Source organism: Arachis duranensis, chromosome 3 (genome assembly GCF_000817695.3).
Source record: "Arachis duranensis cultivar V14167 chromosome 3, aradu.V14167.gnm2.J7QH, whole genome shotgun sequence".
In the NCBI taxonomy this organism is placed as follows: Eukaryota; Viridiplantae; Streptophyta; class Magnoliopsida; order Fabales; family Fabaceae; genus Arachis; species Arachis duranensis.
In genome coordinates this window covers 133,669,176-133,695,993 of record NC_029774.3, presented here as the reverse complement: position 1 = coordinate 133,695,993, position 26,818 = coordinate 133,669,176, and the positions used below count along the sequence as shown (strand labels likewise).

Sequence of the window (26,818 nt, the reverse complement as noted above, 5' to 3'; positions counted from 1 at the left end):
CATTCTTATTGTCCACTTAACATAATTCATCACATTGTAAAAATATAATTTTCGAGCCTTCTTTCATCATATAATAATAGTGATGGTAGATTCTGATTTATTTGGATCTTACATACATAAATTACAGAAATCACAAACATAAGTTATGCAAATCAGAATAAGAATAAAAAACATAAATCATAATTAACCTAATTCAAAAAAATTATAATACCAACACATAAATTATATAAATCAGAATCAAAATCAGAAATGATAACATAAACACATAAAATTGCATAAATCACATAATTCACAAAGCATCACATAAATCATAAAAATCAGAATCAGAATAAAAAATATAAATTATAGTTAACCTAACTCAAATCAAAGTAAAAAAAAGTAAAATTTCTGATGTTTCAAACCACAAACTAAAAATCAAAATTAGAATAATAAACTAAATTTCTAATACTTCAAACCACAAAATTAAAAATCAAAATCAGAATCACAAACTAAAATTTCTGTCAAAATCACAAATACTTCAAATCAAATTAAAAAAAAATTCAGAGTGGCAGAGGCTCGATGCTCTGACAACGAAGATGGAGACGACTCACTGCTGCTGTTACGTCGAGACTGAAAGGATAGGTTCTTAACATTGTCGGTAAGGGACTGAGGGGGTAGGAGGCGGCTGGTTGGCGGTCGTAGTGATAAATCCATGAGAGGAGACGATTTGAGAGTGATAAAGTCAAAGAGAGGAGAGGACAAAAGAGAGGAGTGTGACACGGTGTGAGTGATGGCTAGTTAGGGTTTTCTCACAACTCTCATATCTTATATATAATAGGGGCATTTTAGTATTTTCACATAAACAGAAATTAAATGGATCTCCACGGAGCGGGTACCACCATCCCCGCTTCCCGCCCCATATAATAAATGGGTCCGACTTCCGTTCCTGCGGGTACAAAAAGCCCCCAAAATTACATAGTGATTTGCAACACAATTACATAGTGATTTGCAACACAATTAACTCAGAAATCTACCGAGACAAGAGTTTCTGAGTTTATAGAATGCACATTTTTAGTTAATTTGTTATTACACAATGGTGTTGTTATAATAATATCTCGATTCATTTGCAGTTCGGGTGTGTTATCAATTAACAATTTGTCCTAAAAGTTGGGATGACTTTCAAGACAAATTGAATGAAAAGAAATGGAATGTAATGGAATTGAATAAAGTGATAATGAATAATTTTATTCTTCCTTGCTAAAATATTTGGTCAATATTTATCAACAGCATAAAGTGAACTTCAATTAACACACAAATAAACTGAAATTAGTTCAAATTTGAAAAAGTAGTAAAAAAGACTCGATTATCAACAAAAACACATCGAATTCATTTCTAGATCCAGATGAACCTCAATTAAACTAATAAATGAACCGAAATTACTTAAGGAATAAAAATTTTGGTCAATAGTTATCTGCAGTATCAAGTGAACCTCAATTAAATCACAAATGAATCAAAATTAGTTCAGATTTAAACAAGTAGTAAAAAAGACTCAATCATCAACAAAAAAGGAGTGCTAGGGGACCAACAAATTTTGTGATTTATAGCCATCAATTAGTCATCATTGGTATTTTTAATGGTGTGAGATTCTATCCAATAGTGTGAGATTACTTACTTTTTTTTGCTGGTTAAATATTGGCCAAATTTTAATAAAAGTGCTGACTCTCTAGGCTTTCTCTCAACAAAAACACATCAAATTTATTTCTAAATCCAAATGAACCTCAAATTACTAAGAAATGAACCGAAATGATTTAATAAAAGTACCAGAAGAAGAAGAAACGACGACAATAAAATTTAGGTGTACTTAGTTAAACTTGGTTAGAGTTATAACTTGAATATACTTTTTTCTTAAATCTTAAATTAAATCACTTATTCTAAATTTTTATTTTGTCTTTTTGAGAGCAGAAGAAATTTATTATTTTCTTTATTGATACAGGGCTACTTCATTAACTAAAAAATCTTTCTTCTTCAGCCTCTCTCTCTCGTCAGTCGTCACGCAATTCACACGTGCCAACCAACATTCAAATCCCAACGGCTAGTTGCGTTCGTCTCCGTCTCCCTCTCTTTCCTTTCTTTCTCTGTTGTCTTCTTACCCCAATCTAATCCAAACCCTAACCCTATACTCTCTCTCTACTTTCTCTCTCTAGAATCCATTACAGTGCAGCGATGAAGCACTTCATGCTGCCAAGAAATGCAATCTTGCGGGAGACACACACTCCTACTCCCGCAGAGTTCCCTTCTCCTTCACCTTCACCTTCCTCAACCGCCAAAAAACCCAGGCCATCTCGCAGGAACAGATCCACCAAGGAGAATGATCCTCCTCCCGAACACCACAATGCCCGATTCAAAAGCCTCTTGCCTCCGAGGCCTCCCTCTTCAAACCCTCTCAAGCGCAAGCTCGCCCTTGATGTCCCTCTTACTGACAACTCAGTCCCCGCCAATTTCGATTCTGGGGTCAAGGTATCACGTTTTCTCTCTCAAACGACATTGAATAGAAAGTAGGGGGGCTGAAGTGTTGCTGGAGAAATGAAGATCCGTTTTTTTTTTAATTTACTTCCTATTTTTCGTTTTGTAGGTGGTTGTGAGGATGAGACCTCTGCGCCACGACAAGGAGGAAGTGGATTCTTCTGGGGTTAAGAAGATTTCCAATGATTCATTGTTCATCAACGGTCAGAATTTCACATTTGATTCTGTTGCTGACACTAACGCTACTCAGGTATTACCTTCCATTTATAGAATTGAACTAATGACATGTGTGTTTAGTCATCACGAGTTATCCTCAGCTGTTTAATTCCAATTTATCATTTCATTTTCTAGCTAGACATTTTTGAGCTTGTCGGGGCGCCTCTTGTGGAGAATTGCTTGGCAGGATTCAATAGTTCTGTATTCGCATATGGGCAGGTTCATTTCCATTCTCCCAATAACATTTTTCTTTTCCCCTTATGTTGTAAATTATTATTATTATTGTTATCATTACTAGTGATTAAGTTAATTTCATGTGTTTTTAGACGGGAAGTGGAAAGACGTATACAATCTGGGGACCTCCCAATTCTTTGTCAGAAGACAATCTAACAAATGATCAGAGAGGCCTTACACCACGCATATTCGAGAGACTTTTTGCCCGCATAGACGAAGTGAGCTTTAAGTTTTGCTTGCTATTAAGAACCCTGTCTTGAATGTATGACTCTGTCTGATGTTTGTTGTTGTGTTTCCTTCACAGGAGCAAACTAAGCGTTCTGACCAGCAACTCAAGTATCAGTGCCGCTGTTCTTTTATTGAGGTAGAATTGGATGACTGGATATTATTTTTTCTATCTCCCTTCCTGCTAAACCTTGTGATGCAGTCAATTTGACACACAAATTTGCTTTGCAGATATACAATGAACAAATAACAGATCTATTAGATCCAAATCAAAGAAACCTACAGGTAAAGTTTATATCTTATATTTCTAGTTCCACTACTTCGTGTTAGAATTGTTTATACTAGAATGGGTCACGTTTTTTTTGCCAGATCAGAGAAGATGTCAAATCTGGCGTCTATGTTGAAAATCTTACAGAAGAGCCTGTCTGTTCTATGAAGGATGTGACTCAGCTTTTAATTAAGGTGCACTTTGCCATACTTCTTGGATTCATAGGAAATGAAGATAAATCTTTTTACCTTGTGTTACCTCATTCTGAGTACCATAATGTTTGATTTTAAAACTAAAATTCTTCATGAGGTTAACTTTTGACGCTCTGAAGCATGAATAACTGAATGGAAAACAACATTCATTTATTCCATAATTCATGGAAAATTAAATTATTGTCTTCAGTGCCTTTATAAAAAAAAAAGTTCTATTTAATAAACTCTACTCAGAAGTTTCAACCAGCTATATATATATGTTGTAGTTTTCAGAGTCTTTATCCTTGCTTCCTTTCTTTACCTCCCTATCTAAAGCCCATAACCTCGAGAATTTGCATTTCATCATGCAGGGACTGTCAAACAGAAGAGTAGGTGCAACTAGTATAAATTCTGAGAGTTCTCGCTCTCACACTGTTTTTACTTGTGTTGTTGAATCTCGATGTAAGGTGATGATGCTCTCTTTCCTCATGGTTTGGAAATTGTTGAGTAATAGAAACTTCTTCAAATAATTGTGAATTTCTATTTGTCCACAGCTACAAGATTCAGATTCTAAGATAGATTAGTTTTTCAAAGAAAAGATGTCACATATTAGAAACTTGGAATGAAATATAGTAATGTTGGTTTTTTCTTTTTGGTGAAATATGGGAAGCTTTCCTCTTTGAGAAGAGAACCGTCGATAAATGAGCTATTAAAGTAAATTCATATTTGCACTTTGCAGAGCTCTGCAGATGGTATAAGCAGATTTAAAACAAGTAGAATCAACCTTGTTGATTTAGCTGGGTCTGAGCGACAAAAATTAACGGGTGCTGCTGGAGAGCGATTGAAGGAAGCTGGCAATATTAATAGATCACTTTCACAGCTTGGGTATGGTTTAATAAGTATTTGTTTGACATAGACTTTATACAGGAGTTGAAGCAGAATCACAAATGGTTTAATAAGTATTCATAGAAAATACCTCTTGCCATCACAACATTAAAGATTTTCATAGAAGGCAAAGTGAATTTAGCCATATCATATGCGTAGGCTTTTCCCCAATTAGAGCCATTTAGAGTAAAATCTTCTATTCTACTTTTGCAATTGGACTTCCATTTGATTCTTTTTTCTCACAGGAGACTTTGTGCTCTTCTCCTCCCATAACAAGCCAAGTTGCACAATTCCTTTTGGTCACCTTCTTACAATCCGTGCTACCCTTTCTTCTTGATTTTTTCACTCATCTCAACATTTTGCATCACTGCTACTTGTTCTCTTTCACTTGTTCGCATTTGCAATCTACCATTTACTACCTTAATGATTGCGGCTCATATAGTTGACATAGAATTTCCTTTCACTACCTTCAATGTTAGCATTATTAGAGCAAAGATGTGGGAACCATTAGGAATCAAGGATTTCCTTGTATATACTAGAGTAGATTCTGCTGGAAATACATAGTATTCATCTTATTAGTACTTTGCTGACTACACAATTTTTTTTTTCTCAACATTCAAAATAGTTACTGATGTTAAGTTGTACTTCAGGAATTTGATAAACATTCTAGCTGAAGTTTCTCAGACAGGAAAGCAGCGACATATACCATATAGAGATTCCAAGTTGACGTTTTTATTGCAGGATTCCCTTGGAGGAAATGCAAAATTAACAATGGTTTGTGCTATTTCCCCAGCACAAAGGTAGATGTTAACCACTGCTGATTTGAATTCTTTTTGTGTTTGATCTTTATGAAATCTTTATATCTTGACATGTCTCAGGATTTCAGTTGTAGGAATGAAACTTTCAGTACTCTGAGATTTGCACAACGTGCCAAAGCTATCAAGAATAAAGCAGTTGTTAATGAAGTTATGCATGATGATGTGAACCACTTACGGAAAGTGATACGCCAACTCAGGGTATATATCTCTTCCACTGTACTCAATCATTTTGTTTTTCTCAGAACATGAAATTTTTTTGAACAATTTAATAAGTGTAAGAAATCAATAGGATGAGCTGCATCAAATTAAAGCAAATGGTTACAGTCCAAGTGATGGAAGTAGAGGCCATTCAACAGCTTGGATCCAAAGAAGTTTGAATTTATTGCAGTCTAGCCTTAGCCGCCCACAATCACTACGTCATGTTGATGATGATGGTGATGAGGTGATGGAGATTGTTGAGCATGGTGTTGATGACCATTTGGTAACTCTCCACAATACGGATGGAGGTTCTGCTGCCCTGTCAGCCCCCAATGCATCTGTTGATTCTCCTAACCCTGGTGTAGCCCAATGCAATTCACCCCCTAACCTCAAATCCCCAACTCCCAGTGTTTCACCAACAATTACCAGTAGCAGGAAAAGTCTGAAGACTTCGTTAAGGCTGTCTCCTTCTAATAATATTCTTCAAGGTGAAAGTGAGTTAGACACAAAAATTGTTGATCAGAAATTGTGTACGGGCTTTTCTGGCCAGGAAGCTCCAAATTTCCTTACTAAAAATGAAAATTTAGCTGCAAGCATTGGTCTTGATGTTATTGGTAGCCAGCATCATAGTTCAGCTTTGAGGCAGTCATCGTTGGAGCTCTCATTCAAACACAGGGAATCCAAGCTAATATGTCAAGCTAACAAAGTTGACGTGGGAGTGCAGACTTTTCTCGACAATAATGCTAGAGAAGAAGATTCTGTTGTGTTTGACTGCAATAACTGTAAAAGCATGGTGCAGAATGATGTCACTGAGATAGATGAAGGTTCAAACATGCAGCTGGTGCCTGTTGGTTGCCCTGAGTCAGCAGATAAGCCGAAGAAGAAGAAAATTCTAAAAGTGAGTATAAGAGCTGCAGCTTAATTTTGCCAATTAGCTTGAATTCACTCTATTGATTATAATTTCTTACTGTCATGATACAGGCAATAGAGAAGGTTTTGGCTGGATCTATAAGGAGAGAAATGGCGCTGGAAGAGTTTTGTGCGAAGCAGACTTCTGAGATAATGCAGCTCAATCATTTAGTAGGTTTCAGCTTGTTTATTAAGGACCATCTGTAGCCATTGTTTTGCCATCTTATTGTGAAATTTTTTCATTCATACTTGTAGTTGCAACAATACAAGCATGAGAGGGAATGCAACGCCATAATTGCACAGACAAAGGAAGAAAAGATTCTTCGCCTTGAGAGTCTTATTGATGGTGTTTTACCTGCTGAGGAGTTCTTGGATGAAGAGCTGATTTCCCTCGGGCATGAACACAAGGTAGAAATATGTTCTTTTACGGTTTCTGTTTTATGGTGACACGTTTTGATGCTTATATTCAGGACTTACCCTACTTTAAACATTCGACAGCTTTTAAAGGAGAATTATGAACATCATCCAGAAGTTTTGGAGATGAAGATAGAATTAAAAAGAGTACAAGATGAGCTAGAAGAGTACCAGAATTTCTACAAATTGGGGGAGAAGGAAGTGTTGATGGAGGAGATACAAAGTCTAAGAAACCAGCTTCAATTTTATGTAGACTCCTCAGCCACATCAGCAAGAAAGCAATATCTGCCATTGCAATTGACTCATTCATCTGAACCCAGTTTGGCAGCAAATCTCACTGCCATTCCAGATTCAACAGAGGGTGGTGACTGGGAAAGTGAAAATCCAGTATGTGCCAAAGAAAAACTTGAACATGAAAGAAGTCAATGGGCCGATGCCGAGAGAAAGTGGATTTCACTTACCAAAGAACTGAGTGCTGAGCTTGAAGCTAACAAGTCACTGGCTGCAAAGAGGAAGCAGGAACTAGATGCTGAGAGGAAGTGTGTTAGGGAACTGAATCAAGCAATGCAAACAGCTATAGAAGGCCATGCACGACTTCTAGAGCAATATGCAGATCTGGAAGAGCAACATGTAGAATTGCTTGAAAGGCATAGAAAGATCCAGGATGGAATAGACGATGTCAAGAAAGCAGCTTCCAGAGCAGGGGTAAGAGGTCCAGAGTCTAAGTTCATAAATGCCCTAGCTGCTGAAATTACAGCATTAAAAGCTGAAAAAGAAAAGGAAATAAAAATCTTAAGGGATGAAAATAGAGGCCTTCGAGCCCAATTGAAGGATACCAGTGAAGCAGTTCAAGCTGCAAGTGAACTGCTTGTGCAGCTTAAAGAAGCAGAGGAAGGTGTCATTACTGCACAGGTGAGTAAAGAATCAAATATGTATGTATGTTTAATAATAAAGTTTGCATTGCATTGATGACGTTTAATATAGCACTTCAATATGAGTCACAGTTTTTTTCGTTCTTCTGAACCAAACTCCTTGGTAATTTCCAGAAGCGAGCTATGGATGCTGAGCAGGAAGCTGCAAAGGCCTACAAACAAGTTGATAAATTGAAGAATAAACATGAGAAGGAGATAACCACACTCCAAGAACTGCTTGCCGAAGCACGTTTGCCTAAGAAAGAAAGAGAACCAACTGGTAATCATGGTGTAATTCAACAATTTGAGCCATTCTGTAATGAAGAGGACAGCGACCTTGCAAAACTAGCAGAACAATCTTGGTTCTCTGGTTATGACAGATGTAACATATAGATTAATAAGTTTGCTTATAACTGTAATCTTTTACTAGGTTTGTATTTAATTGTTAATATGATTTTTACTCAGTACAAATGAGTGTAACTCCCTGTGTCCTCCCCCTACGTTGCACCAAAGCCTAATATACAATCTTAGTTATCCACCACAAGATATTTAGCTGTGAAACTCAATATGATATAAAAAATAGTGGATTGTATAGTGGGAGCGTTGACTTTTCTTTCGTGAAGGCTGCAACTGCAAATTCTCCAGAGGAAATGCTACCAACTACCTCTACCGAGCAGGGCTTCTCAATTGAGGAGGCAACGGTGCGTGATCTCCAACTTGCTTTCCAAAGAAACCAGTTAAGTTCTAAGGAACTAGTGGAGTTCTACTTAGAGCGAATCCAAACACTTAACACAGACCTCAAAGCTGTTCTGGAGGTGAATTCAGATGCAGTAGCCCAGGCTGACATAGCTGACCAAGAGAGAAAGGATAAGCCACATGGGTCTTTCTCTGCTTTGCATGGAATTCCCATTTTATTGAAGGATAACATTGCAACTAAGGATAAGTTGAACACCACCGCAGGGTCTTATGCATTGTTGGGGTCTGTGGTGCCTAGAGATGCTGGTGTAGTCACTAGGTTAAGGAAAGCTGGGGCTATCATATTAGGAAAAGCCACTCTTAGCGAGTGGTCAAATTTCAGATCCAATAATGCACCCAGTGGTTGGTGTGCCAGAGGTGGACAAGGAAAGGTAATTTAAACTTATCATAATCTTGTATCATTTATTAATGTTCTTATTGTGTATCAAATGTTCTGGTGTCAGTAGGTTTTGTATAGTTTGTTTGTATTGGAGTGAACTTGATGCTATTAGTGCTTATTTATGTGATTGCAAGTAGTTATGTAACTGAAATTAATGACTAGTGAGATTGGCTGAATGGCTATGTTCTGTATGTTGTAGAATCCATACACCAAGGGTGATCCCTGTGGGTCTAGTAGCGGATCAGCAATATCAGTAGCGGCGAATATGGTGACAGTGTCCCTTGGCACTGAGACTAATGGCTCCATTTTATGCCCTTCAGGTTATAACTCAGTGGTGGGGATCAAGCCAACAGTTGGTCTCACTAGTAGAGCTGGGGTTATCCCAATCAGCCCCAGACAAGACACAGTTGGGTAAGTATATCACAGTCACAGTGCCTCCATTTCTCTTATATCAAAAGCCTGTTGCAGGTTCTCATTCCCTAGTTATAACTTTGTGTTTGGCAAGTGTTGTAGGATAGGAAAACTAGAGGCTTTGTTTGTGGATGCAAATTGTTTACGGCCTAATAGATTTTGTTTATTTCTGTCTTTGTCGTCTTCTCCAAATAGGTTTGTATCTCCCAGTATCCTTATATTTCTGTATTGAGACATTACCCTAACATTGTGTTGGCTAGAGCAGACCAATTTGCAGGACTGTATCGGATGCTGCCTGTGTTCTTGAAACCATTGTAGGCATTGACACTAACGATGAGGCAACAATTGAAGCATCAAAGTATGTCCCAGAAGGTGGCTATTCTCAATTTCTGAGGGAAGATGGACTAAGCGGGAAGAGACTAGGAGTAGTGAGATCATATTACAATTTTGGAAATGGTACTTTTATGCACAAAACTTTTCAGCTACACCTAGAAACCTTAAGGTATTGGAAACTAGCATCTATTTCAAAGCCTTAGTTACTTGAACTGTGACAAGTCTCTTGTACTTGCATAAAACTCAGGCAAAGAGGTGCCCTTTTGGTTGACAATTTGAAGATAGATAACATCGTCGAAATCAATATGGATCAAAGTGAAGATATTGCTCTGGAGATTGAATTCAAACTAGCCTTGAATGCATACCTCAATGACTTAGTTGCTTCCCCGGTGAGAAGCTTGGCCGATGTGATAGAATACAACAAGAATCACTCAGAACAGGTTAGCATTTTTGGAGGTCACCCTTTTTATTTTCTGTTTTTTGCCATCTTACCAACTTAACAATCTTGTGGAAATGGCAGGAGAATCTTGATGAGTATGATCATTTTCCCAATATGGATTTGAGAAATTAATGATAGCAAATAAACTTGATGCTGTGGTGATACCTTTTTCAAGATTTAGCAAAATACTTGCTATTGGAGGTTATCCAGGAATAATTGTTCCAGCAGGATATGAAGAGGGTGTGCCATTTGGAATATGCTTTGGAGGGCTGAAAGGATCAGAGCCAAAGCTTATTGAAATTGCTTATTCCTTTGAGCAATCAACTAAGATTAGGAAGCCTCCTCCAATTCATAAGTAAAAGGTTTAATGTTAAACAATGATCTGTATTGTGTGACCATTAATAAAATCAATACAATGATATGGTTTGTGACATGTAACATAATCCAATAACTGAAAAGATGATCAGGGGTTTACTTCAACTACATTTAGACCCAAACAAAGCACTTCGAAAGTAATTAAAGAATTAAAGGCTGAAAGTTGAATGGATGATGATCATATATATAGTGAAACATAATTGCAAATCACTTAAATAATTGAATTGGATCACAAAATTACATGGATCCCCTAGAGTGAATAACGTTACGTGTATGTCTTGAGACACATTTTTATGTAAATCGAATTAAGTAAAGTCGATTTAGACATTCTAGTAATAAATCGAATTAATCAAATTCGAACTACTTTAAATTGATATAAATCGAATGGAATGGGTTCAATTTACTACTATTTTGGCTCCATCTATTATAAATCGAAACCAATGATTTCGAATTGTAGCCATGATTTTTGCTCTTAGTAATTCGAATTCATCAACCAAGCTCATAGAAGGTCTGATAAAGACGCCCAACAGATCTTTATCAGTAAACTTAATTTCCGATAGCTTTTTTTTTTTTTTAATTGTGTCTTTGTAATACACAAAAACTAGAAAGCTATTTCCTAGCCATTTTGAGTGTCACTCTTATGTGGATTCACATCTTGTTTGTATATATAGAAGTTAAAGGTCTACTTTAGTGGCTTCAACATCTTAATAATGATGTTGGTTAAGGGTAAATGAATTAAGCGGAGTCGATTTACCCTATAATATTTTCATGCTTAAATCGAATTCATTCCATTCGGTTTATTTTAGTGCATCCTCGTACCTAATAAATCGAATCTAGTAAGGTTGAATTACTCACTAAATCAAATTTTATTAATTCGATTTACTACCAAAGTCCTAAATTAAATGTATTAAATTCAATTTACATATGCATGGCTAAATCCACATAAGTGAATTCAATTTACATTAAAATAGGTTAAGTACATAACTCTTCTAACTTCAGAGGATTAATGTAAATTTGATTTCAATTCAATTTTTTAAGTGATTTATCCGAAAAATAAGGGTTTGTTTGGACGTCATTTTTGAAAAAGATCTTTTTTAAATGATATTTTTTTAAAAGATTTTTTACAAAAATAAAAATAATTTTATATTTGAATATCTCATGTAAAAAAATCTTTTCATCTATCAATTATATTTAGATAAAATAAGATAAAAATAATTTTTTTATTTATTTATTATTTAAAAAATATTTTTTTTGAAGGAAATTAATAACACTCAAATAAGTACTAAGTTCATTAAAATAATAAGGTTTATGTGGACTGAGTCTTTCTAGTTTCTAGTACCGGTGTTAGCACAGAATGTTAATAGCGACTTTATATATATAATATCCACTTGATATGTGGGACCAACACATGTTGCACATACTGTCGGCAAAAGAATGTATGCGATGAAACTTGAAAGTGTAGATGATCTGGAAGACTATTAGTTTTTGGATTCCAACATCGCAGCCTGTGACCCACCTTTTAATTGCTCTTTGTCCTCCACTTTTCCACAATTATAATGCAACTCATCCCAAGCATACAATAGCGCAGTCACCTGAAGATATTTTCTTGTCTTAAACTCTTAATGGCTTCACCATCAGTGTATGCATCCTCTTTCTTGCAATTCATTTTTCTGATCCTTTTAGTAACACTCTCTTCTGTGCTACCAGTAGCTACCTTTAGCAAGGAGCAGTTCTCAATTGAGGAAGCAACCGTGCATGATCTCCAACTTGCTTTCCAAAGAAACCAGTTAAGCTCTAGGAAACTGGTTGAGTTCTACCTCAAACGAATCCAAAGCCTGAATCCGGTTCTCAGAGGGGTGTTGGAGGTGAATCCAGATGCACTAACCCAAGCTGACAATGCTGACCAAGAGAGAAAGACTAAGCCACAAGGCCCTTTTTCTGCTTTGCATGGAATACCCATTTTGGTTAAGGATAACATTGCAACTAAGGATAAACTGAACACTACTGCAGGGTCTTATGCACTTCTGGGGTCTGTGGTGCCTAGAGATGCTGCTGTAGTTACCAGGTTAAGGAAAGCCGGGGCTGTCATATTAGGAAAAGCCAGTCTCAGTGAGTGGTCACATTACAGGTCAAGTAATGCACCTAGTGGTTGGAGTGCAAGAGGTGGGCAAGGAAAGGTAATTTTCATGTACATGTAGCCCCAAACTATGTAGTATAAACATGGGAATGCATAGATTGATTGCTTGTTATTTTGGTGTATTATGACAACATAAGAATATGCTATTTTCTGTGATTGCAAGTTATCATCCAACTGAAAGGCTAGTGAACTTAGCTTAGTGACTATATTTTTAATGGCATTTGTGAATTGCAGAATCCATACACAGGGGATGATCCCTGTGGATCAAGTAGCGGATCAGCAATATCAGTGGCAACAAATATGGTGACAGTGTCCCTTGGTACTGAGACTGATGGTTCCATTTTATGCCCTTCAAGTTATAACTCAGTGGTGGGGATCAAGCCAACAGTTGGTCTCACTAGTAGAGCTGGAGTTGTCCCAATTAGCCCAAGACAAGACACAGTTGGGTAAGTATATCACAGTGCTCCTCTCCATTTTCTCTTAGATAAAAGAATTAAGAGTGAATACCTCATCTGGCCCTGACAATTATCTCGAAAGGACAACGAGGCCCTCAAAAGAAAAAACAACCAATCCGGCCCCTGATCTTTTTTTTAGGACTGATTAGCCCCTGTGCCTAAAAAAATAACATTGATTTTTGTTGGTACAGGGGCTAATCCGTCCCATAAAAGTAAAACTCAGGGCCGGGGCTGTTTTGGGTTTTTCTCAAGAATTTAATGTGCAAAATTTTGTGGGCTGGTGCAGGCCAATTTGCAGGACTGTATCAGATGCTGCCTATGTTCTTGAAACCATTGCAGGCATAGATATTAATGATAAGGCAACAATTGAAGCATCAAAATTTGTCCCCAAAGGTGGTTATGCTCAATTTCTAAGGAAAGATGGACTAAGAGGAAAGAGACTAGGAGTGGTGAGAGTATTCTTCAATTCTGGGGATGATGCTTTTCTGCAAGAAACTTTTAAGCTTCATATGAGCACCTTAAGGTAATCAAATTGCTATTTATATTTGTGTCAACTATTACTTCTAATGAATGTTAGTATTTCTAATATAATTCATTGAAACTCAGGCAAAGAGGTGCAATTTTAGTTGATAATTTGGAGATAGATAACATAAGTGAAATCAGTTATGATCAAAGTGAATCCATTGCAATGGATATTGAATTCAAACTAGCCTTGAATGCATACCTCAAAGACTTGGTTGCTTCACCGGTAAGAAGCTTGGCCGATGTGATAGCTTTCAACAAGAAACACTCAAAACTGGTGAGTAATTTGAGAACTCCTTTTTTCCTTTGTATTTTGCACAGTGTGAACAATGTATACCAACTTAACAATGGTATGGAAATGGCAGGAGAAGATTGATGAGTATAGCCAAGATCTCATGCTGGAAGCTCAGAAGACAAGTGGAATTGGGAAACAACTAAATGGAGCATTATTAAATATGACAAGATTATCGAAGAATGGGTTTGAGAAACTAATGAAAAGAAATAAACTAGATGCCGTGGTGGCACCATTTTCAAGCTTTAGTAGCATACTTGCTATTGGAGGTTACCCAGGAGTAATGGTTCCAGCAGGATATGAAAAGGGTGCACCATTTGGAATATGTTTTGGAGGGTTGAAAGGATCAGAGCCTAAGCTCATTGAAATTGCTTATTCCTTTGAACAAGCAACCAAGCTTAGGAAGCAGCCTCCTCCAATTCACAAATTAAAATTTTAATGTCTTGTTTGACTCTATGACTTCATATATTAGGTACGGGTAATGCTAGGGAGACAAAAAAAAAAGTCAGAACTTGTTTTATTTAAAATTCATTAATTGTCGCAACAATTAATGAAGGCTAAATAAGGCAAGTTATGGCTGTTTTTGGCTGATTTTCTTTGATTACCAAATATTTCCAATTAAGTAGAAAGACATATATAGATGTGTTGCTCCAAATAAAAATACTAAATTTAATAGCAGCAACTCATATAAATTAGTTAATAGCTCAATTTCAAACCAATAAATACACATAGATCTTCCAGAATATATTTTTTTATAATTCAAATTCAATCTTTATAGTCAAAATCATAACATCTTGTACTATTTTGTACTATTTTGTTTAGGAGACATTTCATTTTTCATTAAACTCGGAAAGATTCTTTAAATTATAAAACCTCAACTATGTCTCTGTGTATAATATTTTATGCACCCATGATTCATATTTTTATTGATTACTTTTTAAAAAAATAGAAATAATAATACAAAAATAACTTTAACTTACAAAAAATATATGATATAAATAATAATGTATCTGTGATGATTTGTATTTTTAAAAATATATAGATTCTCAATGTATAGTAATGATTTGCATATGCCTAACCCAAAATAAGTAGAGTAGCATAAATAAAAGAAGAAAAAGAATTAAATTAGTCTCTAAACAATTTCAGATTCTTTAAATTATTTTTCGAAATTTTTTTAATCAAATTTATCCTTTAAATATTTTAAATTAGTCATGTTAGTCTTTCTGTTATTTTTTTTTTGTTGATAAGTGTCAAAATTTGTTAATGTGACATATTAAGTGATACCAAATACTCTTCTCTGAATTTTAATTAACTATTAACATAATAAATTTATAAAATTAGATCAAATCAAAACTTAATTGAGGCAAGAACTTGAGGTATTAAAATCTCTTAATTTAGAATTGATCTAATTTAATTTCATAAATTAATTATGTTAATAATCAATTAAAACTACTAAATGTGTATTACTTAATGTATTATATATCAACAAAATTTGATACTGTTAGTAATGAAAATATTTAAAATATTTAATACGAATTTGATTAAAAATTTTCTGCAGAGATCAATTAAAAAAATGAGTGATTTTACTATTTACTCAAAAAAATGGGCAAAAACTAAAAAGTGTTGATTGAGTTCAGTGTGGTGCGAAGAGTTTTGCTTCGAAAACACTTGGTGTGAGTGAGAGTGTGAACTCAGCTTCCTTCTCCCTCTTCATCTTCATCTTCATCTTCATCATTCCGCAACTCAAATCCCTTTTCTCTTCACAGAAAATTACCATTTCTAGCAAAGCTATCTCCGCTGCAAATTCAATCAAGCCATGGTACGTTCTCCGGCAACACATCCCCTCTTTTCTAAAACCTAATAACTTTTCCTAATTCACGAACCCAAAGTTCCGTTTTTTTTACGCAACAAAGGGCAAAGGGAAATAGTTCTCATTTCTTTTAATCGATTTTAAAATTGACAGTCGGGAAGGAAAGAAACTGTTCTGGACCTAGCGAAGTTCGTTGACAAAGGTGTTCAGGTTAAACTCACTGGTGGCAGACAAGGTTAAACCCTATCTCCTCTTCCTTTGTTTTTCCCCTTAATTTATTTGTAAGTCAAAATATGTGTGAATTGGGTTGACTATTGTTAATGTATGTATTTGGTTCATTGTTTATTTTATTTTATTTGGTTGGATATGGTTTTACTAGTCTCATATTTGTACGTTGGTGTTAAAGCTAGATACGTGAACAATTTGAACATAGTCACAGTATGGATGATTATTGTAAATGTTTCCCAACGTTGATTCTGGTTGTAGATTGTGAATTCCTCATGGAGGATAATGCTTACTCTTGAATCTTGATGTAGTTCCTGTCTTTCTGAACAATAAAATCGTGTCAGTTTGGCATTTTTTTGTTTTAAATCACTGCTGTTCATTTTGAGTTCAAATGAATAGTGCTCAACTGCAATTTATGAACATTTGCTAATCAATACTAAGTTGAGATTTTATGCATCTTTCTTGAATTAAAATGGCATCAGACTCTTATACATACTTTCATTACATTTTACTTTGTTGAATTACAGTGACAGGAACTCTCAAAGGTTATGATCAGTTGCTTAACCTTGTCCTAGATGAAGCTGTAGAGTTTCTAAGAGGTAACTAATAGGTGGATCCTATTTCTTTATTTATGAATTGTTTATCGTGTATGTACTTCTGAAGCTTTGACTTTCTTATCATGCTAATAACTTTTGTAATGTAACTTTCGCATTGTTGCATCTTACAATGAAGTTTTGTAGGGGCAAAGAATATGTGCATCTGGTGAACTTTGTTGCCATTATTTTGAATGAAATAGTTAGGAGTATGATTTATCACTTGTTTAGTTGTCAAGAAGTTTCTTCATTAAATTTATTATTTTACCACACTAAGCTAGATCAATTTTCTTGTGTCACAAATTTTTGAGGATTAAGAAAAGGGATGTTTACTGATTCATGAGAGTGAGGGCTGAATGAGTAATGAGCTATTAACTGGCATGCTTTAACTTCAATTCCGCTGCAGCTATGATCAAACTGTATGATGTAAATATCTCAAGACTACCATTTTACTTGAGTGAGAGGTCCATCTAAAATAACCCTAACTATGTGCGGAATTAGCACAGAATTTTTTGGTGCTGAAAGCTGAATAGTGTTACACATTGGGTTTTAAAATATTTGACTTTGTTCTCACTTTAAGTGGGGCTTATTTTCATTGAATCCATCATCTTTTTACATATGCTTTCGTTCAGATTTATCAAATCCAACAGCAAAATTAAGATTTCCATACAAATATTGAGTTCACTGTAGAACTTGTGTTTTCATTTTCTTTTCTCCCTTTTTCTCTACCAAAATAATAAGTTGGCTTGTTCCTAAAAATTTTCTGCCTTGTAATATATATATTTTTTTATGAATATTGCATTTGTCTCATGCTGTAGATCCTGATGATCCTCTCAAAACTACTGATCAGACCAGACGTCTTGGCTTAATTGTAAGTTTTCTTCCATTTCAACACTATACCTTGTTTGTAAAATTTTGCTGATCCAGTCTGAAAATTAACATTTCATGCATGAATGTGAAAAATAATTTCCTGAACCTTGTTGGTTTTCCTCCTCAACTGATGAGTTTTTTAGTTGGAATAAAGAAAAGGGAAAATTATCCGTTGTGGGATAAGTTGGGGTTAAACTGATCAGAGCTTATAAGCTTATTATTAAATGTAAGTAAAATGAAGATCTAAGAAGGTTCATATTGGAAGGGGAGGGGGAACAAACGTTTTATGAATGCCATGCTTCATAGAAGAGATTAATAATAGGCTTCTGCAAAATTTAAAGAGCTTCGTTCATTTTATAATAAGAGCATTTCATTGCAATACATCTAAAGACTATAGATGCATTTAGGCTAGGCTACCTACATTACATACACCCTTTAAGTGCATCGTTTCTCGAGATTGTGTAACACAGGATGCTTTGCACCTGCCCTTGTATGCTAATTGTTTAAAATTCCACCAATTTTGGAGTTTGCAGTGTCTATAGGGGAAGTTATTATGATATCACAAAATCATTTCCTGCAAAATGAAAATAAAAAATAAAACTTACAACATGACTAAATAAGCAGATGTATTTATTTATTTGTTTTCTTTTTTATAGTTTGTTTTGTTTTGGATATTTCAATACCAAGGGACTTGACTGCTTCTGGTGCACTGCAGGTTTGTAGAGGAACTGCTGTCATGCTTGTGTCCCCAACTGATGGTACAGATGAGATTGCCAACCCCTTTATACAGCAAGATGGGGCCTAGGTTTCAAGTATTTTTACCTGTTATCTAAGTGCTAATCAATCCCTTCATGGCTTTGCTATGAAACCATTAATGCAGAGATTCTGAATAGCATTTTGTGTACTTCGTAATCTTGGATATATTCTTAGGCCTTTAATCAATATAATGTCATATGTGCACTTAGTTTGTTCTTGATTAAGTTAATTCCTCTGATTGGTAATGCATTTTTGCTCAGAATGTGTTTTATTAACTTCTTGCGAGTTCCCCTTCATGGAATATTATATGTTGATCTGGCCAAGTACATCATGTGCATTATGTTGACCTTGAGATTTGGTTACCATAGTTATTTGATCACAACCACTGTCTGTTTAATGCTAAGTTCTTAGGTTTGCTTTAGAGTTGTTTCTAATGGTATTATCAATTATGCTTAAAACTAGTGATTAGTGTTGTTTAGGACAAGCCTTTACAGGGTAAAGCTACTATTAAGTATTAACAATTGCTGGGGAACTGTTCTTAGTTCTTATATATATAGCCCTTTTTATTTATCTATTTTTTTCCTTTTAAAATTTACCTATAAAAGGGTTATGATGAGAGGGAAAAAAACTGTACTTGGTGATTAATATAAGTAGGGTTTTCTTAACGAGTATACTCTAAAGCTACTTGTAATGATTTTAATATAGTAAGTTTTTAAACTTTTATTCTTATAAGTGACTTGGAAAGTTTAAAATTTATTTTGTAGTAATTTTAACAAGTCTCTTTGGTGTATTTGTTAGGAATACTGTCAAAACTCAAAACTCAAAAAACTAAAAATAAAGTCATCAATCATCGTAGAGAAAAGAAAGAGGAGGATGCTTATCCGAATTTGTTGTCAGGCCCAGTTGAATTTGATGAAAGAGACCATTTTCATTAATTTAAAAAAAAATAGTGATGGTGTATAGTACGTAAGCCGATATTTAATAGGAATTCTTCCATCAGTTTTTACTTTCTTAAAATATATATATTATCGAAGGATTGTGGAAGCACTTTGCAAGAGAAAACGATGGCTGGAGAAGAGAAATATCAGATGGTTATTAGAATTTAATATTTTTTGTTATTAATTAGTCATTAATATTTAAAATATGAATTAAAGTATGTTATTAAATTATTAAATTAAAAAAATTAAATTAATAATAAAAAATAATAATAAAAAACAATAAATTCTTATGAAGGTTTAGAATTTTTCGCAGGAGAAATTGCATATGCAATTATGCATAGAAGTAAATTTACATAGGACTGTTGGTCTTACATAAAAAGACTTGATACAGCCATACAGGTGTTGAAAATTTTGTAGCTATCTCATTTCATAAGGGGACTAAGACATAAATGAAAAAATAGAAACTATTTTGTTGGATTTATTTCTATATTTAATATTTAATATTTTTCTAACGTTTCTGAAGCTAACATGCAACAGCTAAAAGAGTATTCAACAGAGGTGAATGTTATGATACTTAAAAAGTGATGTTTATTTATTAAAAATAATTAAAAATTATTATTTAATTTAAAAAAATATAAAAATAAATAATTTTTAAAAAATTGAAACTTACTATAGAAAATAAATTAAACAAAATTTAGACAAAAAATCATAAATATCATAAAGTTAAATATAGGGACACTAATAAGTTTGACCAAAGTTAAGATTGAAAAGTCAAGTTTGCAAACTGAAATTCAATCAATCACACATATCATAAAATTCAGTCTAAAGTTCAAGGGAAAACCATCTTAGCAAGTTTAGACTTTCCAATAATGGATAGGCATATGCTATGGTGTCTATATACATTTACCTAACTTATTAAAAAGAGATAAAAATTAATATTTAAATTAAAAATATAAAAGTAAACAATTTTTTAATATTTAAAATTTACTACAAAAAGTAACTTCGACAATTTTAACACCAAAATTAAAGACATGGGAGTATTGGCCTAATGAATATTATTCCGTTCTAACTTCTAACCTTCTTCCTTTGGTGAACACACTAATTTTGTTTTAATTTTTTTTTTTTCCAACCGTGATCCTCCCCTTGCTGTAGCATCCTGTCGTCATTACGGAATAGGAATAGGAATAAGCGTAAGCGTAAGAATGTGAATGAGTAGAGAGTGGTAGGAGGGTCGTCGGATAACTTCATCGGGATAAGTCTTTTTATTCATTTAAATGGAAAGGCTTTGTTTCTAAAATTAAGCATCGATTAATTCGAAAAAAATGACAGATTAATCCATGAACTCATTTATTTTTTATATTTTTTTTAAATAAAACTTTTAGCTGATATTTTTATTAATTTAACCTGAAAATTCGACTTATCAACTAAAAAATACAACTTGTTTAAAATTTTTAATTAAAAAATAATATTTTTTGTCAAAATATTTTTTAAACACTAAAATAAAAGGGTAAACAGATCAGCCCATTTAACTTATCAGACTGATTATAAACAGTCCAAACTAAAAAATTATAGTCTGCAAATGAAATGGGCTTAAAAATGAACTTAAACAGTCCAATCTATTTAATGACCAAATCTACATGGGTGGAGTTAGTCAGTTTGACAACTCTAGTGGTGGTAATATCTAGGGATGGCAACAGGGTAGATAGGGGCGAATTTTTGCTCTACCCAATCCCGTTCTATCCTACAATAACCCACATAAAATCCGGTCCACTCTTATGTGCGGGTAGTAAAAATTAAACCCTAATCCGTCCTGCCTCTATAATTATTAAAATTTAAAATTTAAATAACCAGCATGATATTGCATAACACAAATTAAAATTAAAATTTAAATATGATACAATATTATTAATTATTTTACTAATTATTTTACATATATTACACGTATTATATATTAAAATTATATATATTATATATATACCGGGACGGGTATTATATAAACCCAGCCCCCGCCCCGTCCCGATAAAAACTTATTCTAGTACGGGACGACCTGTCTTGAGCAGGTATGGGTGGAGTGGGTATCCACAGATAGGGGTGGAGTAGCCATCTCTAGTAATATCTTATAATGGAATAGAGTTTAAAATAAGAGGCGTGCTATAGGGTCGCCAAATTTTGTAATTTATAGTCGTTAATTAGTTATCATCATTGTTTTTAATAGTGTGAGATTATATTTGGTGGTATAAAATTATTTATTTATTTTTGTTGATTAAGTGTCGACCAAATTTTAATAAAAGTGCTAGACTGCTAGCTCCCAAAATTTTCTCTTAAAATAATATAACTTGTTTTATTCTATTATTTCATAATATAAACTTAAAATAAAATTAATTAAATTTCAACCTCGCAACAATAGAAACTAGAAAGGTTCTATTGCACTATTTGTAATTGACTTGTTATTAGTGGAAGCAATATCTTTAGAAATAGAATGAACTAATGAAGGTCAACATTTTCCGGAATCACTTTGTGGCCAATTTTCAGGTAAATAGATTTACTCAATTTTTTTAATAATTGAAGAGGTAAAATGTCAGTTTTTATTATTAATTTTATAAATGAGATAAAAAATAAATATAATAAAAATAATAAAAAATTAAAAATTATATTTCATATTTTTAATTTTTTTTAATAATAGAGACGATTAATTTTCTAATTTTCGGTGTTAATGCTTCTAACTTGAAACTTCCAAGTTCCAAAGGTGGTAGCGTATCTACTATGGACTATAGTCCAATGAGAGAGTAAGAAAAAGGAGTAAAAGTAAACAGCAATAAACAGCAAGATTCAACAACAGCACAAAAGTTGAGTTGACATTCAGCCACCCTATTTCAAACATGGACCGTTGATTGATCCATAATTGTTCTCATTTTTTCACAAACAGACACAAAAACACACTTAAGTTGAGTTGACACGGTCAAATCCTCAAACACTTGACAATCACAGTTCAGACTTGAGACTTGAGAGTTCACAATTCGGAATTACTCAACCACCCCCATTCCTGTTTCTTGTTTCTCCCAGCATAAAAACAACCTTACTTAACATTCACTAATCACTCTTTCACCACAACACCGCCAACTTCTCTCCTTCCTCGAACCTTCATCTGGATCCTCCGTAATCCGTACCTGATACCCATTTGCACCTAAACCCCAAAGCTAACACCTTTTCTTTGTATTAAAATCATTGCCAACCCACTAGGAACTGTTGCCTAATTGCACCCTAGCTTAACTAACAACTCGTCTTCCCTTTTTCTTTTATTCATTTTTTTATTGGTTCTGGTCTCTGAGTTTTCTTGTTTTATTGGAAAGTTTGGATTTTGATTTGCGGGGATGGCGGTGGAAGAGGAGGGTGCACAGTTTCAGATGAGGGCCTTGGATTGTCTTGGTAAAGGTTTCGACTTGGCGAGCGATTTTCGGTTGAAGTTTGCAAAGGGAGTTGGAGGCGGTGGGAAGAGGTTGGTGGTGCTTGATGAAATGCACAAGAGGGATATTTTGATCCCTGCAGCTGGTGGAGCCTCTATCACCATTAGAGGGGTCTCTGAGGACATTCGTTGTGATAAAGGGGATAGAATAAGGTTCAAATCCGATGTGCTTGAGTTCAACCAGGTCCTCCTTTTTCTCTATATCTTCTTCTCTGTTACGTTTGTAAGATGCCAATCAATTAGAAAGCTTTGTTATATCACTATGTTTGGGTTTTAAGATCTCTATTTGAATCTTTTTTTAAACTTTCAGATGTCTGAGTTGTTAAATCAGAAATCGGCAGTGCAAGGGAAAATACCTTCTGGCTATTTCAATGCTCTTTTTGATTTGAGTGGTGACTGGTTGAGGGATGCTGCTGACATCAAGTATCTTGCTTTTGATGGTTATTTCATTTCGCTCTACTATTTACATCTAACAGCTTCTCCACTTGTGCTGCAAGAGGAAGTTAAGAAGTCTGTTCCTGCTCAATGGGACCCGGCAGCACTGTCTAGGTAAACACCACGCCTCTACTATGTTTAGTAAGTAGAGTGGTGAATTCACTAAATTGAGTGTCTTGAATTCAATTCGTTGTTGGTTGTTATACATTCATCATTTTGGCGATCCTACGAAATTTAGCCCGGTTGTTGTCTTGTTGATGAACTGAACAGACTAATGAAAGAGTTTCGACATTGATAGCACCCATCTCAGTTGATGTGGAGTGACCTTGACAGTTTGATATGGTGTTTAAGTTTGGGTTTCTATGTTGATTCGTATGTGATGCTGATGAATTTTGTTAGGCAGGTTCATTCAGACATATGGTACACACATAGTAGTAGGTATGGCTGTTGGTGGTCAAGATGTAATCTGTGTCAAACAGAAGCATTCTTCAAAGATTTCTCCTGGTGATCTCAGAAGACATTTAGAAGATCTTGGAGATTTTCTGTTTTCAGATGTAAGGAGTCCTTCTTTACTACAGAGGCAGACAGCCGATGGCAAACAGAAGGTATTTTGCTTTATCATCTACAAATTTACCAGTTTCACTGGTTTGTTACTTTACAAGTTAATGCAATCTTTCTATTCATGCAGGTCCCTGAGGTCTTTAATCGTGTGATGCAATCAAACACAATGCAGTTCACTACTATTTCAGAAACATCAAGCAAAGATGTAAGCCCAAATTGGATATGTTTACATTTAAAGTTTAAAGAGGGGAAAAGAGGAAAAGAACTAGGATGTGACTATATTGCTTTATGTTGGGACAGGGCCTCACTATTATTTGCTCCAAAAGAGGAGGAGATATGTTCAAGAACAGTCACTCAAATTGGCTCCAGACAGTGCCTTCTAATCCTGAAGCAATCCTCTTCAAATTCGTTCCTATTTCATCACTTCTAACTGGGATTCCTGGAAGTGGCTATCTTAGCCATGCAATCAACTTGTATTTACGTTGTAAGTTCTTCTTATATCGAACAGTGATACACATAAATCTGTTGTCTTTTACTCATTTCGGTTGATTAACCATGATATAGATGAGCTCCAACAGAAAAACTAGGGAAGAGTGCAGTTTACACCTTTATCTTGACTCAATGTGCCTTGTAGCCCTTAAAAATGTACAAACTTGTGCAAAATGGGCATCGTCACTGATTTCTATCCAAAATCTGTCAGAAATTGCGACCATAAAATCCTGACCAAAGGCATAACATGACTGATTCCATTGAAATTTCTATAGACATCTGTCAAGAGGAACATTTCACTCTTTTAATAAGTTTATGGACCATCTTGCACGTTTTTTTAAGTTATGCACTAAACTACACATTGTGCACATTTGAATGGTGTAAATTAGACATGTGTAAGTTACCTTCATCATATTTGCTTTCCGAAACATGAAGTTGCAAAGCCATCATTTCTTGCATAGTGCTATTTTTTCCCTCTCAACATTACCGAACACTAAATGACTAAACAGATTCACTTGTTCTCTATAGACAAGCCTCCTCTTGAAGATATACAATATTTCTTAGAGTTTCAAATTCCCAAGCAATGGGCGCCAATGTTTTGCGAGCTACCTCTCAGGCATCAGCGGACGAAGACGTCTTCCTGTTCCCTGCAATTTAGTTTCATGGGTCCAAAGCTCCATATCAGCTCTACACAGGTACTGTTAACCAAAGGCTCCTGTTTGAGCAACCTAGTATTGCTTGTGCTGGACTTCACTCTTACTTTGCTCTGAAAATAAATAACTATGTTTTTTTTTTGGGGGGGGGGGGGGGGTGCAAAATCTTACCTCGGGTTTTGTCAAAGGAGAGTTCTCGTAGGAGTCTGAAATATTGGTATCAGGTTGGATTAGGATTTAAATCCAGTGAGAAATGTTTTGGATTATGGAACTGAGTTGTGATATACATATTCAGACCAAAAAGAAGTTGCGACAGAAACTTCCTTTTTCCTCCTTATAAGAAACTCCATTGGAGAAATTGTACTAAACATAATAGTATAACATGGTTCATGTTAGTCTTCAGGAGTCATGACACTAAGGGCAAAGATGCTCATAGGAGTTTATTCTTTTCGAGAGTCTTTCTAATATGGGCTTCACAGCTTTGTAGGGATTTCGTCTTCATTTTATTATTTACATTATTTGCCCCGAGTCTTGTCTTGTTGACCATATATTTCTCATAGAGTATTGTGTTCTATACAAAATGCCAGGTGGTAACTGAACAAAAACCTGTGGTTGGTCTCCGCTTGTACTTGGAAGGCCGGAAATGTGATAGACTCGCATTACATGTACAACATCTTTCGAGCCTTCCAAATACCATGGTTCTTTCTTCTGGCACCTCAACCCTGCAAACAGCATCTATGTGGCGAGGGTCCGATGACCATGAATCCAGCAACCAATTTCTGGAACCAGTCAGATGGAAGAGATTCTCAAAGGTGTGCACATCAGTAGTTAAGCATGACCCGAATTGGTTGAATGGCTCGAGTGGTGTTTATGTTGTAACTGGGGCACAAATCCTTAGTAAAGGAAGTTGGCCAAGGAATGTGCTTCATCTGCGTCTTCTCTTCACGCATATACCTAATTGCAGTATCCGGAAGTCAGAGTGGGCTGGCGCACCAGAGGGTTCAAGAAAGTTATCTTTCTTCACAAATTTGAGCACAACATTTTCATTCACTCAACAGAGTAACACTGCTCCACGGAAACAGGCTCCAGCAGCGCTAAACTCCGGTATTTATCCAGAGGGTCCACCTGTGCCGGTTCGCTCAGGTAAACTGCTTAAATATGTGGAGACAGCTGAGGTTGTGCGAGGGCCGCATGATGCTCCGGGTCATTGGTTAGTGACTGCTGCCAAGCTCGTCACGGACAGTGGTAAGATTGGAATACAAGTGAAGTTTGCATTGTTAGATTACTGCTGATTCCTGGCCACTGCTCTTCTCTTTCCAGAGTGATATCATATTATCATTGTTGTCATTTGTTGTTGCTTATTATCATAAATTTTTTTGGAAACTACAGATTGCATGTATATATTTTTTGTCTAAAGGCTTTGTACAGTGTATATAACTCAGAAAGTGAGTGGGAGTTGTCAACATGCAATAGAAAATTAATGTGGTTGTTAGCTAATTTTGGAATCTGAATACATCTTGTTGGGTTTTAACAATCATAAGCCATCTTGTGGCAAAGATTAAACAAAGAATGTTTAGGCGCAAATTGAATCCAATCAATATGTTGCATCAAAATATGATATCACCATGCCTGAATATGCTTGGTTAGAGAGTAAAATACAGGACGGAAATTTTCATCAATGAGTTCCATTTGCACTTCTTCCCCTCTAATTTGATCATCTTATTTTGTATGATATTTTGTCAAAAAGAAACAAGAAAATTTGGAAAGAACTGAAGAATAAGATGTTCAATGGGTGATCCTACCTTGAACCTACTCTACTATATTCATGTGTAATTTGACTGATTTCACTTGCCTTCACATGCACTTATTTGATTGACCTTAATAATCTTTTCCAACAGATAAACACAGAATTGTGCAAGGCTATATAAACCCGTGACTCAATAGATTCCTAAGAAATATTCCTAATATTCCCTATATGGATAAGTACTTAACTATTGGTACTCATTGGTTTTTAGTGATCTTGTGATCATTATTTTAGTAATTATTGATCTTTACTTGGAAAGAAAGGAAGCTTGATGGAATGCCTTCATTATTTATCATATATCAAATCATTGATGCCCACCAAGATTATGAATACAGGGAATGTGGGTAAAGA

At 35.0% G+C, this 26,818-nt stretch overlaps 5 protein-coding genes across 6 annotated transcripts; all 5 read left to right on the top strand.

Moving 5' to 3' along the window:
- The first annotated feature begins 2,047 nt into the window (after positions 1-2,047).
- LOC107482321 (kinesin-like protein KIN-12B) lies at positions 2,048-8,314 on the top strand. 2 transcript variants are annotated; one of them, XM_052258653.1, is made up of 17 exons: positions 2,048-2,074; positions 2,184-2,496; positions 2,612-2,752; positions 2,854-2,937; positions 3,045-3,170; positions 3,257-3,316; positions 3,409-3,462; positions 3,547-3,639; positions 4,008-4,103; positions 4,376-4,521; positions 5,172-5,321; positions 5,408-5,537; positions 5,629-6,435; positions 6,519-6,617; positions 6,702-6,854; positions 6,945-7,772; positions 7,907-8,314. In XM_052258653.1, the coding sequence occupies exons 2-17, from the start codon at positions 2,203-2,205 to the stop codon at positions 8,162-8,164; spliced, it is 3,519 nt and encodes a 1,172-aa protein (XP_052114613.1). In that variant the 5' UTR covers positions 2,048-2,074; positions 2,184-2,202; the 3' UTR covers positions 8,165-8,314. The 2 variants fall into 2 exon arrangements, with proteins under 2 accessions (XP_052114613.1, XP_015958259.1); XM_016102773.3 differs by lacking the exon at positions 2,048-2,074 and having other exon boundaries at positions 2,090-2,496.
- Positions 8,315-8,375: 61 nt separating this feature from the next.
- Positions 8,376-10,522, top strand: LOC107482323 (probable amidase At4g34880). Its single transcript, XM_021139529.2, has 5 exons — positions 8,376-8,898; positions 9,106-9,317; positions 9,583-9,819; positions 9,898-10,090; positions 10,171-10,522. Exons 1-5 carry the CDS (start codon positions 8,422-8,424, stop codon positions 10,219-10,221), a joined length of 1,170 nt encoding a protein of 389 aa, XP_020995188.1. The 5' UTR covers positions 8,376-8,421; the 3' UTR covers positions 10,222-10,522.
- A 1,399-nt stretch (positions 10,523-11,921) lies between these two features.
- Positions 11,922-14,398, top strand: LOC107482322 (probable amidase At4g34880). The gene is made up of 5 exons (XM_016102774.3): positions 11,922-12,641; positions 12,836-13,047; positions 13,343-13,579; positions 13,663-13,855; positions 13,944-14,398. The coding sequence occupies exons 1-5, from the start codon at positions 12,087-12,089 to the stop codon at positions 14,307-14,309; spliced, it is 1,563 nt and encodes a 520-aa protein (XP_015958260.1). The 5' UTR covers positions 11,922-12,086; the 3' UTR covers positions 14,310-14,398.
- Positions 14,399-15,485: 1,087 nt separating this feature from the next.
- LOC107482324 (sm-like protein LSM7) lies at positions 15,486-18,399 on the top strand. Its single transcript, XM_016102775.3, has 5 exons — positions 15,486-15,689; positions 15,834-15,915; positions 16,433-16,504; positions 17,317-17,369; positions 18,084-18,399. The coding sequence occupies exons 1-5, from the start codon at positions 15,687-15,689 to the stop codon at positions 18,171-18,173; spliced, it is 300 nt and encodes a 99-aa protein (XP_015958261.1). The 5' UTR covers positions 15,486-15,686; the 3' UTR covers positions 18,174-18,399.
- A 3,658-nt stretch (positions 18,400-22,057) lies between these two features.
- On the top strand, positions 22,058-26,261 carry LOC107482326 (MACPF domain-containing protein At1g14780). Its single transcript, XM_016102776.3, has 7 exons — positions 22,058-22,709; positions 22,836-23,074; positions 23,364-23,565; positions 23,649-23,726; positions 23,822-24,005; positions 24,539-24,705; positions 25,251-26,261. Exons 1-7 carry the CDS (start codon positions 22,434-22,436, stop codon positions 25,953-25,955), a joined length of 1,851 nt encoding a protein of 616 aa, XP_015958262.1. The 5' UTR covers positions 22,058-22,433; the 3' UTR covers positions 25,956-26,261.
- The last annotated feature ends 557 nt before the right edge of the window (positions 26,262-26,818 follow it).